At 41.9% G+C, this 18,015-nt stretch overlaps 1 protein-coding gene across 1 annotated transcript in view; it reads left to right on the forward strand.

Annotated features, from left to right (window-relative positions):
• The first annotated feature begins 1,002 nt into the window (after positions 1-1,002).
• Positions 1,003-18,015, forward strand: part of ZFYVE16 (zinc finger FYVE-type containing 16) — a 50,742-nt gene continuing 33,729 nt past the window's right edge. Inside the window, exons 1-3 of the mRNA XM_045022123.1 lie at positions 1,003-1,123; positions 14,573-14,663; positions 14,883-17,053. Of these exons, the coding sequence (XP_044878058.1) occupies positions 14,594-14,663; positions 14,883-17,053 (2,241 nt within the window). The 5' untranslated portion in view covers positions 1,003-1,123; positions 14,573-14,593. The remainder of the gene's footprint in view (positions 1,124-14,572; positions 14,664-14,882; positions 17,054-18,015) is intronic.

Consider the following 18,015-nt stretch of genomic DNA (forward strand, 5'->3'; position numbering starts at 1 on the left):
CCTGCAGCCCCCTCCCACATTTCAAATCCCTCGACCCCACCCCCCCCAGCCCCTTCTAGGGTGACCAGATAGCAAGTGTGAAAAATCGGGAGAGGGGGTGGGGGGTAATAGGAGGAGCCAATATAAAAAAAAAGAAGCCTCAAATATCAGGACTGTCCCTATAAAATTGGGACATCTGGTCACCCTAGCCCCTTCCTGCATCCCAACTCCCTCACCCCCAGCTCAGAGCCAAGCGCGTGCCTGGGGCGGCAAGCAGGGTGCGCTCTGCCTGTCACCCTGAGGGCAGCATGCCTGCGGAGGGTCCGCTGGTCCCGTGGCTTTGGCGGACCTCCCACAGGCTGCCGCCGAATCCGCGGGATCCGGGACCTCCAGCAGGCAAGCCCCCGAAGGCAGCCTGCCTGCCATGCTTGGGGCGGCAAAATACCTAGAGCCGCCCCTGCTGGCAATTCCTAACATCTGAGTGCTTTGTTTTTGCAACCTGAAGAGTCCCTTAACGTAGATTTTGGTGCATAATTTAGACTGAAACTGCTGCAATCTGAGGAGGTGGGACAAGAACTGAGGTCCTCTTTTCACACAAAACTTGTACTGACATTTTGCCCACTGAGGTAGCGAAACCGGTGCTGACTGCAGTGTAGACACACTGATATCAGTCACTAAACAGATTAATGCTATTTTAACTAAACGGGTGTGAGATCTGCGCGGGGACCCGCCTGGAGTCAGCTACCGGCCAGCAGCAAATTTGGACCTGAAGGGTGATTTTGCTATTGGATTCCAGCCGTTCAGCTTCCCGGCTCTGCAGCGCCTCCTGTGCCCTCAGGACGGAGCGGGGTGGGGCTGGATCTCTGGACGCCGCCTTGTCCCATGCAGCAGGAGGCTCTCGAGGAACTCACCCCCAGCAGCCAAGACGCCCCACAAGGGAAGTGGAGGATTCTGCGCAGGCGCAGAAAGGAATTTCCAAGGAATGGCCGCAGCCTCCGTCGGGCCAAGGAGAACTAGGCTCTGCGCATGCGCGGAGAAACCTGAGCGAGTCCCGTGAAAACGCAAACAAGCAGCTGAGCTGTGGCGGGTGTCGCTCTGTGCGGGGCCGCCGTCCCGGAGCCAGCGGGGGAGGGGCACCTATGAGGTGAGCGAGGTGGCGCCCAAGGGGGCGCGGTTCAGGCTCCAAGGGGGGCACAGGAGGCGGGATCCGGCCCCTTGCCCCGAGGCACGGCGAAGAAGCCCATCGCGGAGTCGTGCCGCGTCCGTGGGCCGGGCACCCTCTTCGAGGCGGCGGGGTCAGTGCCCGCCGCCCCCCCAGCGGAGTGAGGAGACGGGAGTTCCGCCCCCTTCCGCCCGGGATGAGGAGGGTATTGGGGGGCAGGGTTAGTTCCTGGCGTGAGCGGGGTATGGGGGGGAGGGTGGCTTATCTACCCCCCCCCCCGAAATGAAGGGTCCCTGGAAGCTGGTGGTGGAGGAGTTGGGGGCGAGGCTCTTCGCAAACCACTGTACTTCGGTTGTTGGGCTTGCAAAAGGCCCTGGAAAGCTGCCCAATCGGTGGGCGCCGCTGGGATTCATTGTCCCTCTCTGGTGTGTGGCGCTTTCCATCCCCAGCTTAAACCAAGTCCTCCCACCCTGCCCCACAGCTCTTCCTTCCTTCTTTGTGGAGGCTCTTGAATGTTCCCGGTACAGGGAGACCCCTGATTATACTGTGATCCCGCAGCAATGTTTCCTGCTCTTTCTTCTCTCTGTTCCCTCTGAGTCTCAGCTGGCTTCTCTTTCATACTGTATTTAGAAACTAACTTTCTGTCCAGTGAGGGTGTAAAATGAGTGATCTCTGAACACATTTAACTTCTTTTGGCTGTTCCTTTTGCAGAGCATGAATAGTTTCTTCTAGTCTCTGCCACAGTATTTCTTATAGTTTAGTAACAAAGACTTATGAGTCATGGAAATCATTATCTGTTCAGCTTGCTAGATGTGCAAGGTATTTTATAAATTGGAAAGAGAAATTTTAGAAATGTAGAAAGAAACTTTCTGCCATAAGGAATTTACTATCTAATCTAGGCAGATATTCTGATGTAAATTATTACATCCTTTTGAAAATCTGTGGGTTGGGTGGAGTAAAATGGGTTGACAAACCCAACACCACCCTTAAATATTGGCAACTGGTAGTTTGTTTGCAAATCGTTATTGTGGAGACCAGCTATTTTTTTAGACATCTTTAATTTGGATTAAAGCAATTTGCACTCCACAGGCACTGTGTAATATAGGTGATTACTCTCAAGAAGTCAGATTATTGAATTGTGCTTACTGCCATACCATAGAAAGCAGAACATTGTTTTCAGTTGCTTTATTGGAGCAGTATAAACTGATGTTTTTCTTTATTTTGATTGTTTTGCTCAAAATAGACTAGTGAGTACAATTGACCCACAACTGAATGATTTAATTAACAATGTATATGTAAAGCAGCCTTAGCTTGTGGAGCACATGAGTGACACAAGTATTTTTTTAGTCTATTAAAGTCATGCTATCTTGAAATTAAGGCTAAGTTTTAGTCATGGGTATCTTTAATAAAAATCTAGGACAAAAATTCACAGCCTGTGACCTGTCCATAACTTGTACTATATATCCCTAACTAAAACTTGGGTTGGGGGGCCACAGGTGCTCTGGGATGTGGTCTGGGGGCGCTGTATGTCCTAGGTGTGTGGCCTGGGGTGGGGGGCAGCAGTGTGTGGCCGGAGACTCTTGCTGGCACTGAGTGGGGAGGGCTGGCAGGCTCCCTACCTGGCTTTGCGTGTCCCTGCAGCTCTTAAGGGGAGGGAAGGCCAGGGAGGCTGCGGGTGCTGCCCTCACCACAAGGTCTGGCTCCGCATCTCTCATTGACCAGGAATCACACACAGCCAATGGGAGCTGCGGTGGTGGTGCCTGCAAGCAGGGACAGCAGGCGCAGGGCCCCTTGACTCCTCTGCCTAGGTCAGGAACTGTAGGGACATGCTGGCCACTCCCTCCCCCAGGTAAGTTTTTGTATGATGATTATTTTCTACTACGTTAAATTGAGGGCTAGTCCTAAAATGTTGGGGTAAGTTTAAAACAATGAGTGTGAGATTTTACGGTTTTATGGCGAGTTTGTTTCCAAGTAGACCAAATGTTTACATAGAAAAGTGGAATGCACTTTTAGTTATTTACATTAGCAAACACCCTTATCTCCTATATGTACCATATGGGTGCTGTTACATTAATTTAGATAGAATAAACAGGCCCAAGGAATGAAAGATGTTAGCATAAACCAATCACTGCTCAACATTAAACAGTTTTAAACAAGGTTCAGGGTTTGGTTTAGAGAGACATCAGCCTGCTTAGTACCATGGTGTAAACACCATTAAAAATCCTTGTAACCGTTTATTAAAGATCCAGAAAAGAAGGAAAAGCAGTTAAAGGATTTGGAATGTAAGGTATGAAGGCTTGCTTTTAACATCCCATCTTGCCTTTCCTTTTAACTGAAGAGAGTTTTAAAAGAAAAAAATTCCCTAGTTTGGCCGTCTTTTAGATCAGTGGTTCTCAAAGCCAGTCTGCCGCTTGTTCAGGGAAAGCCCCTGGCGGGCTGGGCTGGTTTGTTTACCTGCCGCGTCTGCAGGTTCGGCCAATCGCGGCTCTCACTGGCCGTGGTTCACCACTCCAGGCCAATGGGGGCTGCAGGAAGCGGTGTGGGCCGAGGGATGTGCTGGCCGAACCTGCAGACTGGCAGGTAAACAAACTGGCTTGGCCCGCCAGGGGCTTTCCCTGAACAAGCAGCAGACCGGCTTTGAGAACCACTGTTTTAGATGGTAGTATATATTGTAAAAACTGTCTCTTTGAGGAAAAGATAAGTTAGTTGAAATAACTGGAGCTGTTGTTGTTGCTGTTATGTTTGAGTTCATTTACTTTAAGACAAAACAACTCACACAAGAGGACAGGAAAGACCAGCAGACATAGAAAATACAGCTTCTCTCTCTGGTGTTGAGACTCACTTGCAACATCACTACTGGAAAAAAAAAACAGGCACAGCCCTGGCAAACAGCCCAATGCTGATATGAGTTTCGGGCAGTGCTTTTAGTTGCCTCTTTCTGGTCAGAGCAGCGTTGCAAAATATACAGTCTTGGCCAGCTAATACAAACTCTTAGTAAACAGAAGGAAAAAGGAGAAGGTTAGTAAATTGGGAAGGAGAAGAAAACACAAATGGGTGGGGAGTTTGACATTGTCTCACATCCCAGGTGGTAATTGGGATTCAGCCAGAGCCAGCAGAGATAGGGATGTCATCTGGATCCCTTTCTGGCCTGGTGAAGACATCTCTCAGTAGGATAACAAAGGCCCTGGAGATGATGGGGATGGCAGCCTGATTGTGAAGCTCACTTCAGTAGCCAGTTTTTCTCCCCAAAGTCTTTCTCTAAGGATTCCAAAAGGGGAGTGATGGGTAGAATAGCTCGTCTTCTCATTATTTTGTCCACCGGTTAGGCTTAATTTCTGACACACCAAATTTTGATTCACTGATTTCTGATCCCAAGCTGCTTTTTTTAACCACATGTGATCTTAACATAAGTTAACATGAGTTGTATCAATAGGCCTTTTTTTCTTGGATTCATTCAGTGTTTGTCTCCCTTTCATACATTTTCCCTTTAACTTTTGTTGTTGACATTTTATAAACTTTTGCTCCCTGCTTACAGCTACGCTCAGTGTTAGGGTAAATTTTTAGGCCCAATTATAACAGTGCTCAACTTACAAAATGAATGGATTGATAACTGGAAGAAAGACTTGTTTGGTAAATATTTCCTTGGAAACATTCATGATCAGCCTTTTTTTTTTTTTTTTAAAAGGGGTTCCTACTTATTCTGCTGCAGGAGTTGACTGTCACCCAAGGATAAATAACTGCAAAGTCCTTGTGAGTCAGTAGGCTAGACGCAGGCCATACAGTCTTTGACCGTGTAAAACATCTTTTACTCCTGGGAGAGTAAAAGTTAAAAAAATTTAAAATTGTGCACACAATATTTAAAAATTCTGCAAAATTCTGCGTATTTTATTTGTCAAAACACAATATAATCATGCTAGTTTCAATTATTTTGGTAATTTATTTAAAAATACACCTCTACCTCGATATAACGCGACCCGATATAACACGAATTCGGATATAACGCAGTAAAGCAGAGCTCCGTGGGGGCGGGACTGCGCACTCCGGTGGATCAAAGCAAGTTCAATATAACACAGTTTCATCTATAACATGGTAAGATTTTTTTTGGCTCCTGAGGACAACATTATATCGAGGTAGAGGTGTACCTGCAAGCAAATATGTCTGTAACAATGCAGATAACAAAAAAAAATCCAGGAAATGTTTTTGGACTCCTTACTAGGCATATTAATACAGAACTTTGAGTAATAATTCATGTACACTCCAATACAGAAACGTAATGGACCATTCAAAGTGAAGTGGCCTGTTAACACTCCTGTAGTCACATGACTAAAAAGGGGGTTAGTGGGTTACAAATCCGATTCTGCCAGAACGGCAGATACAAAACCTACATTCATATCTCCATTGCTACAATGATCAGCACCCTGCATGACACATGTTTTAAGATCCGTGCCAACATGTGGTGTACCTCATCCACCCAATGCACTAAATGCCCCAGTAACGACTATGTGGATGAAACCAGATGATCATTATGCTCTCGAAAGAACTCTCACAGGCAATGATTAAAAACAAAACAAAGCACCAGATCATCTGTGGGTAAACACTTTTCACAGATTGATTGATGATGCTATCTGATCTTTCAGTCCTCATCCTTAAAGGAAAACTGCACCAACACTTTGAAAAGATGAGCCTGGGACCTTAAATTTATAATTTTGCGAGACACTAAAAATCATGGTGTTAATAAAGACATTGGATTTATGGCTTATTCCAACAATCTGTAACCCACTAACCCTCCTTTTTGTCCTTTGACTGCAGTGATGTTAATGGGCCACTTCACCTTGAATGGTCCCTTAGAATATATGTTAACTACTTTTGCTAAACTATCTGTTCAACCTTATATTTATCTGTGACAACTGAGTACCTTACCCAGACCTGAAGAAGAGCTCTATGTAGCATCGAAAGCTTCTCTCTCTTATCAAGAGAAGTTGGTCCAGTAAAAGATATTACCTCACCCATCTTGTCCCCCTTAAGATTTGTGAGAGACTGCCATCTATAGGTTTCAGAGTAGCAGCCGTGTTAGTCTGTATCTGCAAAAAAACAGGAGTACTTGTGGCACCTTAAAGACTAACAAATTTATTTAAGCATGAGCTTTCGTGAGCTACAGCTCAGCTCACGAAAGCTCATGCTTAAATAAATTTGTTAGTCTTTAAGGTGCCACAAGTACTCCTGTTTTTTTTTTTTTTTTTGCCATCTATAGGTTACAACTGCCAACCTTCCAGTTCACAAATATTTAACACCCCCCCCGCCCCTTTCACTCTTGAGGTGGTGGCACATGCTCAGTGACAGACAACTGAGAGTATGTATACACTGCTATAAAAGACTTGTGACTGGCTTGAGTCAACTGACTCAGGCTTGTAGGGGGAGTGGGGAGCCTGTGAGGCTATAAAATTGCTGTGTAGATGTTCAGGCTTGAGCTGGAGTCAGGCTCTGAATCTCTGCACAAGGGGAGGGTCTTAGAGCTGGGCTTCAGTCCAAGCCTGAATGGTTATATTACAATTTTATAGTCCCAAAGCCCAAGCCCTGGTGCTGTGGGTTTTTTATTGCACTACAGACATACCTTGAGTCTTGCTTGAACTCCTACAACCCAATGAGCAATCCCTATTGTATGAAACTTTTTGCTTTGAAAAGTGGCATCATGCTAGTGTTCAAGCAACGTACTGTGAAAGCACTACCTTTTGAACGGGTATCAAATGTCATAGAGCAGAATGGTGCTATGTGTTCTCTCAGACTTTTGAATATAGACTCTTGAAGGACCAGAAGAAGAGATTTTTCATAACCTTCAAATAGTATACAAGTTTAAAAAAAAAAAGAAACGTCTCTATTGAAATAATTTACAGGCATAAATATGGTACCTTTTAATAAAAATAAAATGTTATTGAAAAAAATAACCCTCTAGGGCATCTTTATCCTCTAATTGCTGAATACACAAATGTAAAGTAATGGTTGGAAGTCAGTATTGGAATCCAGTTTCTAAGTGTGTGCTAACATGAAACCATAAGCATTTATAAAGAACCTAAAACATCAGACTTTCTTTTTACCCTGAAATTGAACACCCTGTCTATCCATCTGTGTTCATGTGCTCCCATACCATTCATTCACCTTGGTAAATAAAATGTAAGGATCTTGCTCTTGAGAAGCAGATTTCATTTTTTTTCAAAATACTTTTTATCTCCTTTGAACAGTCAGGAGGAGCCTTCACCATCCTTGTCCTAAACAAAAAGTCCTCTTGTGCCTAGGTGCCCTGTTCATTACGAACTTTAAAAAAAAAAAAAAAAACCAAACTTGTGAAGTTTTTTTTTTTAAAGGAGAATAAAAATACAAATAATTCATCCACAGTGTCTTGTGGTTGCTTACCACAAACAGTCAGGCAATTGTTATGGGTGCTATAAAAGTAAAATTCTTTTGTGTCATGAAATATTTCTGCCACTAAATACATCACTAGGAAATGCCACAAACTGACATAGCAGTAATATATGATCATTTAGTCACCTCTTAGGATGAAATGTGCCATCTGTTTGGTGCTGACAGCACTACATATATTTTTTTAGGAGGGGAAATGAGGGAGGAAAAAAAATCCCTGATTCAAAAGGTAGGGGAAATTTACATATTCAGAATGTAGTTATTTTAGTTAGAATTTGGGCACTGGAGTTAATGCTCCCTCTCTTCTTAAGATGTTATGGGATTGATCAGGGTAGTGAGGGCCTCAGACTTATTTCTCATCTTAAAAACATCTCCAGCCATATAGCTCCGCCCCTTACCCCTGCATCATCTTGCCCAGTGTCATGCTGGGAGTTGAGTACTGGCTTAAAGGAAAGAGCACTCAATATACTTAATTGCCAGCACAACTTTCTGCAACAGTTGGGTTTTCTTTGGAGGACTGTCATCTATAAAGTGACCACCGTATTTTTCAAAAACGGGGGTGCTTGTAGAAGCAGCTACAGAAAAAAGTTGTGGGGAAATTAGGAGAGAATTTTGTTTGACCTAAAGATAAAATTGGGAGACAGGCAGCCTAAACAGCTGGGGCTGGCCCTGGTGAATTTCTGTTCTTATAGCATACTTGAGTTGGTTATTGCCTCACTTTGCACCCACCTTTTCTGTTAAGCAAAAATTTACTTTATCTCCATTCTCTGTTCTTTTCCTTTAACTCTAATTTTTCTTTTCTTCTGTTGTCTATTTTTCTCTTTTCAGTCTATTTTCTCAAGTCTTTTCCTGTCTGTCATCTCCTTTGTTGTGCGCTCGTCTTCCTTCCCTCCAAGTTTCTAGTCTCTTACCTCACCCTCTTTTATTCCTTTATTACCTTGTATTCTCAATTCCCGATTTCTCTATTACTATCCCCAGTTTCATCTTGGGTCTCCCCCGGCCCCACCAAAAACTTTCATCCATTTCTTCCCCAGTCAGAAACCACACATGATTTTCTACTGCATGCTCCTACAATCTTTCTCTCTACAGTGTTCTTTTCATAATCAAGCAAGTACACAAACACAGGCAGAATCCACCTACGCATGCAGGCTCCTCACAACTTCAGTACAAGTGGGACTTGTTATACAAGCTTCCCCCACCAAAAAAATATATTAAAAAATCCACATGCATACCTACCACAAATCTCCCCTCCCAAACTCAGGCAGCTTTTCATCCTCCCAGATTCTTTCTGCCTCTTTCAATCCGTTCTGGTGGAGGCTAGGAGTGATCCAAAGTTGTAATGCATTCAGCGCCCTGAGGGAGGCATATGTTATGTTGTGTTCAGCAGCAGTCTTCCACAACCAATTATGGATAAATATTTGTTTCTGTTCTGGTAGTGTCAAGGAGCATCAATAAGGGTCAGGTCCTTGTTATGCCTGGTGCTGTCCAAATACAAAGGAGGACAGTCCCTGCCCCAGAGAGGTTTATGCTCTAAGAAAAAATGTAGATTGAATTTTATGGGGCTCAGTGTGAAATTGACAAAGATTTGCATGAGGAATTCTTTAATCTCTTCACTCTGCCTCAGTACCCCCTTAAATTTTTTTTAATCAGTAAAATGTATAAATCCTATTAATCTTTCTTCAGGAGGTGAGCAGCCATTAATGAAAAACATCTTATTTGTTATTTCCTTTCTATTTAATGTGAATATTAGGCTGAGCTGTAAACAGTTCAGTTATAAGATTTTAATTATTTTTCTGAAGTATCTTTTTGTCTCAGAAACACAAATTCATGCTCTAATAAAAGATAAAACAGTTTAAAGCTATCTAGTGCTGTCTTGCCTTTTAAAAAAACTCTAAACATAGAATTTTTTTAAAATGTTGAACGTCAGGAGCTGTGCAATTAGATACTTTGCTTACTGTATTTTTAACATATATATAATAAAAGATGTTCAAGAAATCAGTTACAGTAAATGGGTAACTTAGTTATAGGGCTGTAATTCCACTGACAGTTTTCCAGAACCCTAATCCTGGAGACTGAAGCCTGAGTGGCTAATATATTGACTAGAGTCCCAGAAGAAAATTAAGATAAAATTCAGATAATGACTTGTCTTTCTCCAACAGCTTCCCCATTCTGCATCTTGAATATAATTACTTAATTCATAATTCATAGGAAACAGCATATGTCTGAATTACAAGGGTTTTGTATGTGTGTTGCAGTGTTCGGTGCTGCATAATATAACACTCTAAATTCTGATATTGAAAGTCAATGTTCATAAAGCTCTTAAGTAATTTTATTAGTGTGCATATAAAAGTACATTTTTAAGTAGTGTTTTAAGGCAGTGTTAATATTTTATTCTTGAAGGTTTAATAGTATAGAAACATAAGAATTGCCATACTGGGTCAGACCGGAGTTCTGGTCCAGTATCCTGTTTCATAGTGGCCAGTATGAGGTGTTTCAGAGTAAGGTACAAGAAAGTCCACGGTGGACAACTATGGAATAACCTATTCTTGGGAGAAGTTTGTGCCCAACCCCCATCAGTTAGTGGTGAGCTCATTCCTGTAGGTCTGATCATTTATATCCCTTCTCAAAAGAGGAAAAATTGTTTGTGACTAGACTAAAAGCAAGTGTACAGGTTCTCAGCTATAATACAAGTTCTAAACATGAAGTGGTAGCTTCTAAAATGAATGTTTAAACTACAGGGTTTTTTTAATGTAACATTTCTAAAAATCTTATTTGTGCAAAGTGATCTAGAGAAATAATTGATCATGAAAAGGAATAAGTTAATGGTCACTAATGAAGACTGACTTGGGGATAGAAGGCGGCCCTGTGTCCACCTAGGCCCATCCGTCTAGTATTGGTAACATAATTTCCCCCTCAATTCTTGTAACTTTCTTTATGCATAGACCAACTAAAAGAGGCAGAACATAAAATAATATTTACTTAAAGTAGTTTTGTCTTGGACTACATTTCTCAAGATATTAATAGAAATAAGCTTTGTGCCCCAAGTCATTAGTCTAAATGACATCAAGTGCGTAACAGCTGAAAGTTGTTGCCATCTGAAGACTCTTTATTGCCTGTAGGAAATGAGTTTGTGGTCTCAGTCAAGTTCTCACTTGCCAGGAGACCACAAATCAAATGTGGTGGTTATTTTGTAACTGGTGGTTGTTGTTTTTTTTTTTTGCAGTGTTAGGTACAGAGGCAGATGATTGAATGAATGGTCAAGGAAAGGAGACAAGGAATGGGGTTAAAACAATTTGGGACGCTTGCACTACTGATGTCTATGTTCTGCCTGTTTTATAGGGAAATAAAGGGTTTAGTTGACAAGTCAAACAGCCCACTAAACACTGCATGTCAGTTGGAGTGAGTAATGCGTGGCTGTGAGTATAGTAACTTAAAGGAGACACTATGTATTCAAAAAGTTTCTTAGCTATTGTACTCAAACATAATTGAGTCGGTGATTCTTACCTGTGCACATACACTTCAGTGCATTCTGCAAATGTGCATAAATCTAAATAGCAGTTGCACTCAGTTTCCTCCTCCTTCTAATACAAACTTCCATTTAATTATAAAATCTTTGCTGATAAAGTTGGTAGATAACACTAAGATTGGTAGAATGTTAAACAACAAAAAGGGCAGGTTTCTGTTACAAAGTGACATGAATAGTCTGGTTAAATTATCACAATCCAACAAAATGTGTTTTTAATACAGGTAAATGCGAGTAATATATCTGGCTATACCTCTGTCTTGGAAAGCACTGACTCATAGAAGGGCTTAGGGATGATTGTAGATCACTCTCAGCATGAGCACTCAGTGCAATGCTGCAGCAAAAAAGGGCCAATATGATCTCTGGATGTATAAAAAGGGAATATCAAGTAGAAATAAGGAAATGGTCATGCTTCTGTACACAGCATAGGTAAGACTGCTACTAGAATACTGTGTACTGTTCTGGTGTCCACACTTCCAGAAAATGATATGGAAATAGTGGAAAGAGTTAGGAGGGCTACAAAAATAATCCAGTACTGGTAAACAAGCCTTGCAACACAGAACTGAAGGAGCTCAATTTACTCAGTTTGAGAGGTAACATGATCACCGTGCACAGGTATATACCCTGGAAAAGATATCTGATAGTAAGGGGATTTTCAATCTTGCAAACAAAGGCATAACAAGATCCAGTGGCTGAATGTTGAATTTGGACAACTTCATCCTTGAAATAAGATGCAACTTCCTGGCTCTGAGGGTAATTAAGTATTGGAACACTTTATCGGGGGAGGTAGTGGATTCACCCTCACTTGGAATCATTAAAATTAGATTAGAAATCTTTTTCTAAAAAATATACTTTAATCCAGTTCTGGGAGAAATTCTGTGTTCTGTAGGTGGTCGGGAGTCAGGCTTTGCAGTCTGTAGGGTACATCTACAGTACGAAATTAATTTGAACTTATTCTATTTGAATTTTCGGAAGTGATTTTATACATTCAGTGTTGTGTGTCCCCACTAAAGCGCGTGAATTCGGCGGAGTGCGTCCACAGTACCGAGGCTAGCATTGAATGTCGGAGCAGTGTGCTGTAGGAAGCTATCCCATAGTTCCTGCATTCCCTACCGCCCATTGGAATTCTGGGTTAAGCTCCCAGTGCATGATGGGGCAAAAACATTCTCCCAGGTGTTTCTGAGTGTGTGTTATTACTCGCTCCTCCCTCCATGAAAGCTATGGCAGACAACATACTGCCAGCAGACGGTGCAGTACGGTGCACTGCCTGTCTCCTGGTACTATGAATCCACCTCGCGTGTCCGCTCGTGTTTCTGTCTACTCTTTTATCTAACCATTTCCTGCTGTTTTTCGGCTACCGTGAACTGAGCAGCACAGCTCCGCAGCAAACTCTGCTCTCTCGCTCTTGCATCACTAGCTAATTTTTCCCTGTTGTTGGTCCTGGGCTCCTGTGGAAGCTACAGAAGGAAGGCAACATTCCCCATTTTTCGGCCATCGTGAACTGAGCCACACAGCTTGCACTGCAAACTCTGCTCTCCTGCTCTTGCAGCTCTAGTGAGCTTCCCGTCTCCGTGAAACCTACAGAAGACAACCATTTCCTGCCTTTTATCGGCCATCCTGAACCGAATAGCTCTCCTACAGGCTCTCTGGGATGATCTCTTCACACAACGTGTCCCCCCCCCACATACACACACACACCGCGTGGCTCTGATGAGCCTCTGAGCAGGGATGAGCCCTTTAAACTAAATGTGAACAGCCCAGTGTGGCTGGGTTTCCCCCATACTGCATGGCTCCAATCAGGCTCTCACTCACCAGATGTACCTTCTCCAGGGTCATGGCCCGGGAGCCCGCCTTGGGAGAGCGGGGAGGCTGTTGGCTCCAGTGTTAATAGTTCCTGGCTAGGGGGGAAAACAGATTCCTCACTTGCTGCCTGTGCACTGTCGTCCTCCTCTTCGTCCTCCAGTGTCTCTTCCTCCGCAGGTGTCCATGGACAGTGGTTGGGTAATGGTGGTGTCACCCCCCCATAATTGCATGCAGCTCACGGTAGAAGCGGAATGTATGGGGCTGTGACCCAGAGTGCCCGTTCACCTCTCTGGCTTTTTGATACTTGCCTGAGCTCCTTGATTTTTGTACGACACTGCTCTGTGTCCCTGGAGTAGCCTCTTTCTGTCATGGCCCTGGAGACTTTAGCGTACGTATTTGTGTTCCTTTTTTTGGAACGTAGTTCTGCCATAACTGATTCGTCTCCCCAATATGCGATGAGATCCAGTACCTCCCGTTTGGACCATGCTGGAGCTCGTCTGCAAATCCGGGATTGCATGATCTCTTGTGATGGTGGACTCTGTATGGTTGCCTGTGATGGTGGACTGTGCTGATGGTAACCTGTGCTGATAGTGACCAAACAGGAAATTAAATTCAAAAGTTCCCAGGGCTTTTCCTGCTCACCTGGCTACTGCATCGGAGTTGAGAGTGTTGTCCAGAGTGGTCACAAGGGAGCATTCTGGGATAGGTCCCGGAGGCCAATAACGTCGAATTGCGTCTACAATACCTTTAACCCAGGATTGCAATCTTGATTTAAGCGCTACGTCACTTGCTGAGGTGGAGTACAGAAATCGGATTAAAGAGCCCTTTAAATAAATAAATAAAAAACGGTTTGGTCGTGTGGACAGAATTTTTTTTTTTTTTTTTTTCAAATTAACTCGGCTAATTCCGAAATAACCGGCTTGTGTAGACCAGGCCTGTGACTCCCCCTGTTCATTCCTTCCCTTAATGTGCCATAGAGAGAACAAGAAGCTCTGCATTGCCCGGTGCATACTCCTAATACTTGCAGCCTGCACTAAGACATCGACTGTAATCAAATCTCATGCTTCAGGGTTTCAGCTGGTTGCTTTCAGGGATCAAGAAAGGAATTTTCCTACCCAATATGCAATTGGCCAGTTGTATTCTGTCCACCACCTCATCCCTCTCCTTAGGGCATTGGTGGCACCTCAAGTTTCTTCTGTCTTCTGCCTGTGGCGCATCTCAGGTTAGCTTCCTGAGGACTGAAATCATTTGATCTGAAGTTTTTGGGTTCAATATAAGGGTTACTGGGTGAAATTTAATGGCCTGAGATACACAGGAGGTCAGACTAGATGATCAAGTGGTGTCCGTTCTTTGTGGTTCATTTCTACCCTAAACTCTTTGAAACTATGAAATTGTGACAGTACAGCAAATGCCTTCAAATGATTCAGTTTTGGCAAGGCTATTTAAATCTCTGTGTTTCTTTCTGTCTTTGAGGATTCTTGAGAACATATTGAACATAAAGGATTCTACAATGCAGTGTTTATAATCTTGGATTCTGTATATGGGGAGAATATACTAAAATTTGCAAGAAAATATTTCATTGTAAAATATAAAACTATTCTCATTCTCAAAAGAACATTTTTATGGTGATTCTGTAAACAGTTTGCCACCTAATCCTTTGAATAAATAAAACAGCACATTCTTCTTTGTAGGTACAAAGAGCCATAACTAGAATGGACAATTACTTTAAAGCAGCAGTCTGTGACTTGGACAAAGTACTTGATGAATTTGAGCAAAATACAGGTTAGTTGGATCTTTGTGCTACTTTTTATTATTTATTTATTTATTTGTTGTATGGGGAAAACAACTTAAATGGTTAAGACCAAGAGGAAGTGAAAATAATTTGGTCTGTTCTTCATAAGTGGTGTTTTTTGTTTGAAGAAAGCTTTTGCAAGGTGGGAGTGCTGTGTGAAGAACCAGTTTTATAAACTTTGCTTTTGATCCATTTTTGTTTTTAAATAGATGAACTTGACTGCTACAGAACAGCTGCAAACCAGTGTGATTCAATACAGCATTCAGTCTCTTCAGAATTGGATTACTTACAACCTGTATTCCTGGTACCAAAAGTGCAAGAATATGTTAGCAATTGCAATATGTCAGAAGAATTCTCTCTAGCCAGTCAGGCTACAACAAATACAGCAAAGTTTGAACTGAATTCCTCAGCACAAAGTGAGAAAAATGTTACTGGACTCGATCTTCTGTCTACTGTGGATGGTGGTGCCTCAAATGAAATTCAGCCTTTGAGCCTGGGGAGGTGTAGTATACCTGTATGTGATCTCATCAGTGACACAGGTAATTTGATCCATTCAACGAGTAATCATGAAGATATTCAGAAGCTGCAGCCAGATGACTTCCAATGTAATGAGAACTCTTTGTTTGGGTTTGATTTATCTTTAGTACCAGCTACAGTTTGTAGTTTGTCACAAGATGAAGGACATGTTCCAACAAAAGAGTTGAGCCAGTTGGATTTTAAAACACACAATCGTGGTAAAGCAAAGCTCTCAGATTCACGTGCTGGTCAAAATAGGACCGAAACTTTAAAGGATAATCAGGTATTTGATCAGCTGGAACAAATTACAGGCCTTAACTCTACATCTGCCTTTGTAACATCACAGACCCCAAATGCACTCAGTTCCAAAGATGACACAATCCTTGAAAAGCTGCCTTGTGAATCATTAAAAGATGCAAGTCTGTGCTGTGTGATAAGTCAAGAGTCACCTGAAGAGAGTATTAATGAAAATGTAGATTCAAAAGATGAAGGTAATGGGGAATCCTTGCCTTCTGATCTGCCAAAGAGTTCTGAATTACACAAAAGCAGTTTAAAATTATCTGGAAAATGTGTTTTACCAGACTCTTCATCTCAAATAGAGGATAGGGTAGTATTAGATAAGATGAAAAGTACAGAAGAAAACTTGTGCAGTCCAGAACTTAATACCAGTGAAATATTGCACAATGTTTCAACTTCACATGTAACTGCTGAAGATATCCAAACCTCATTGTCATGTCTTCCACTTGCTGTATCCATATGTGGTTCATTAGTTGTAACAGAAGACAAAAGTGGTCATATACCTCAGAATGAAAAAGCAGATGTCATCAGTGATGCTGTGATTATGCATGCAGGAAAATCTAAGCATGGATTCTCCAATATGGAATCCTCTGGAAAGATGGAACATTCTGAACAAGAAGGCTATCTAAACCAAATCAACCAATGCTTTGTAGAAGAAGCTATAACTATAGCCGGAAAGAAGAGGGAATCTGACAACAAAATTAATAAAGGTGATTCTCCCCAAATCCACGCTGCTGCTGCTGGCCCTGTTGGAGAATCTAAAATTGAACTGTGCAGTGATGGTATTCAGCCAGTTGACAGTCATGATCAAAATATTACTTGTCCAGTTTTAGCTGACTTAACTATTGAGGAAGACTTAATTAAAAGTGATTCACTGATTAGTGATGCTGAGCTTGATGCCTTCTTATCTGGACAGTGTCTTCAGCCCAATAATTCAGAGCCCTTTGAAGAAGGTATGGATGATCTGCTGGAGTCTGATGCAAACCTGGATTTCAAAAAGGTTAATGATTCACAAACAAAAGCAAGACTGGAGGAGATTGGAGAGATTTCCAGTATTAAAAGTACTTGTAGAATAGCTGATATTGAATATAAATTGGAGTCTCCCCCAGAAAAAAGTACATATCCTATTCAACAAGAGGCCTCTAACCATATAACTGAGACTCCTATTGAAGTACCTGTCCCTACTCTTAGCCATCAGAATTTACATATTGGAGGTGCTAGACCTAAACAGTTGCTTAATCTTTCTCAAAGAACTGCAACTGAGAGAGAGCCAAATATGCCTATGACTGAATTCCAGGAAGTGAATTCCATACCCCCAAAGGCCCCTCTCTCAGAAACCAAAACTAGTACTGACATAAGCTCCAAGTGTAATCAGTCTGATACAGAAAACTCCTTGGAAGCAGGCAGAAGTTGCGTATCTGCAAGCGTAGAACCTGTTAAAACACCTCTAGTTCTGGGACTAAAACAGCCACCCTGGGTTCCCGATTCAGAGGCACCCAACTGCATGAACTGCCAAGTCAAGTTCACATTTACAAAAAGAAGACACCACTGTCGTGCATGTGGGAAAGTAAGTTATGAAAAAATGCTTTGCATTAAATTGCTTTTGCCCATGGATTGTGTTACAGCAGGGGTTTTCAACCTGTGGTCCATGGACCCTTGGGGGTCTGCATACTGTCTTAAGATTTCCAAAGGAGTCTGCATCTCCATTCAAAATTTTTAGGGGTCCTCAAATGAAAAATATGATGCCATAACACAATGATTTTCAATCTAATAAAACCACTCTGACTTAGTTTTTCCTTCCTTTGCCTGATATTTAGTGCTATTTTTTTAGGCTCTCTCCACTTTTCATTAGGAAACTTTTGAGTTAAATTAACTATATATTTTTATAGTTACAGATGACTCAGTGATTGTCAAATACTAAGTATTAAGCAAAGATATAAGAGCTTACTGTGAAAATACAGTTGAGGGGAAAAATCTCACCCTATGACCTATTATTGACCAACTTAATTACAAAGGAGTTTTTTCTTTGGATAGCCAAAGTTTTTTTTTTTTCTGCCTTCTAAATGATGGAATAATAAAAATTAGTATTTCAAGTCGTAATGAAATCTGAGAAAGTTCAGGGAATGTGGGGAAGACAACTCATAATTACTCTTGATTGTGGTAATCTGTAAAGTGGTTGGTATAATGAATAAGATTTGCTATTTTCAGTTATTTATTTTCCACTGTATGTCAATGATCTGCTATGGAGCTAATATATTACACAAAATCACTAAGTTCAAAGAATATTAAGACTGCGAAGTCAAGCACTGCACAGTTAAGAAATGCTAGAATTAAGGATATTATAACATCTAGGAGCCCTAGTCTTGAACGAGGATCCCACTGTGTTAGGTGCTGTACAAACACAGAACAAAAGATCCCTGCCCCAAAGAGCTTAGTCTAAGCCTATGCAGCAGGGTTAGTGCATATACATTACAATAGTCTTAGATTTTAATTATATGATCACATACTATTTTTTACTAAGGACCCCTG

Source organism: Mauremys mutica, chromosome 6 (assembly GCF_020497125.1).
Source record: "Mauremys mutica isolate MM-2020 ecotype Southern chromosome 6, ASM2049712v1, whole genome shotgun sequence".
NCBI lineage: Eukaryota > Metazoa > Chordata > Testudines > Geoemydidae > Mauremys > Mauremys mutica.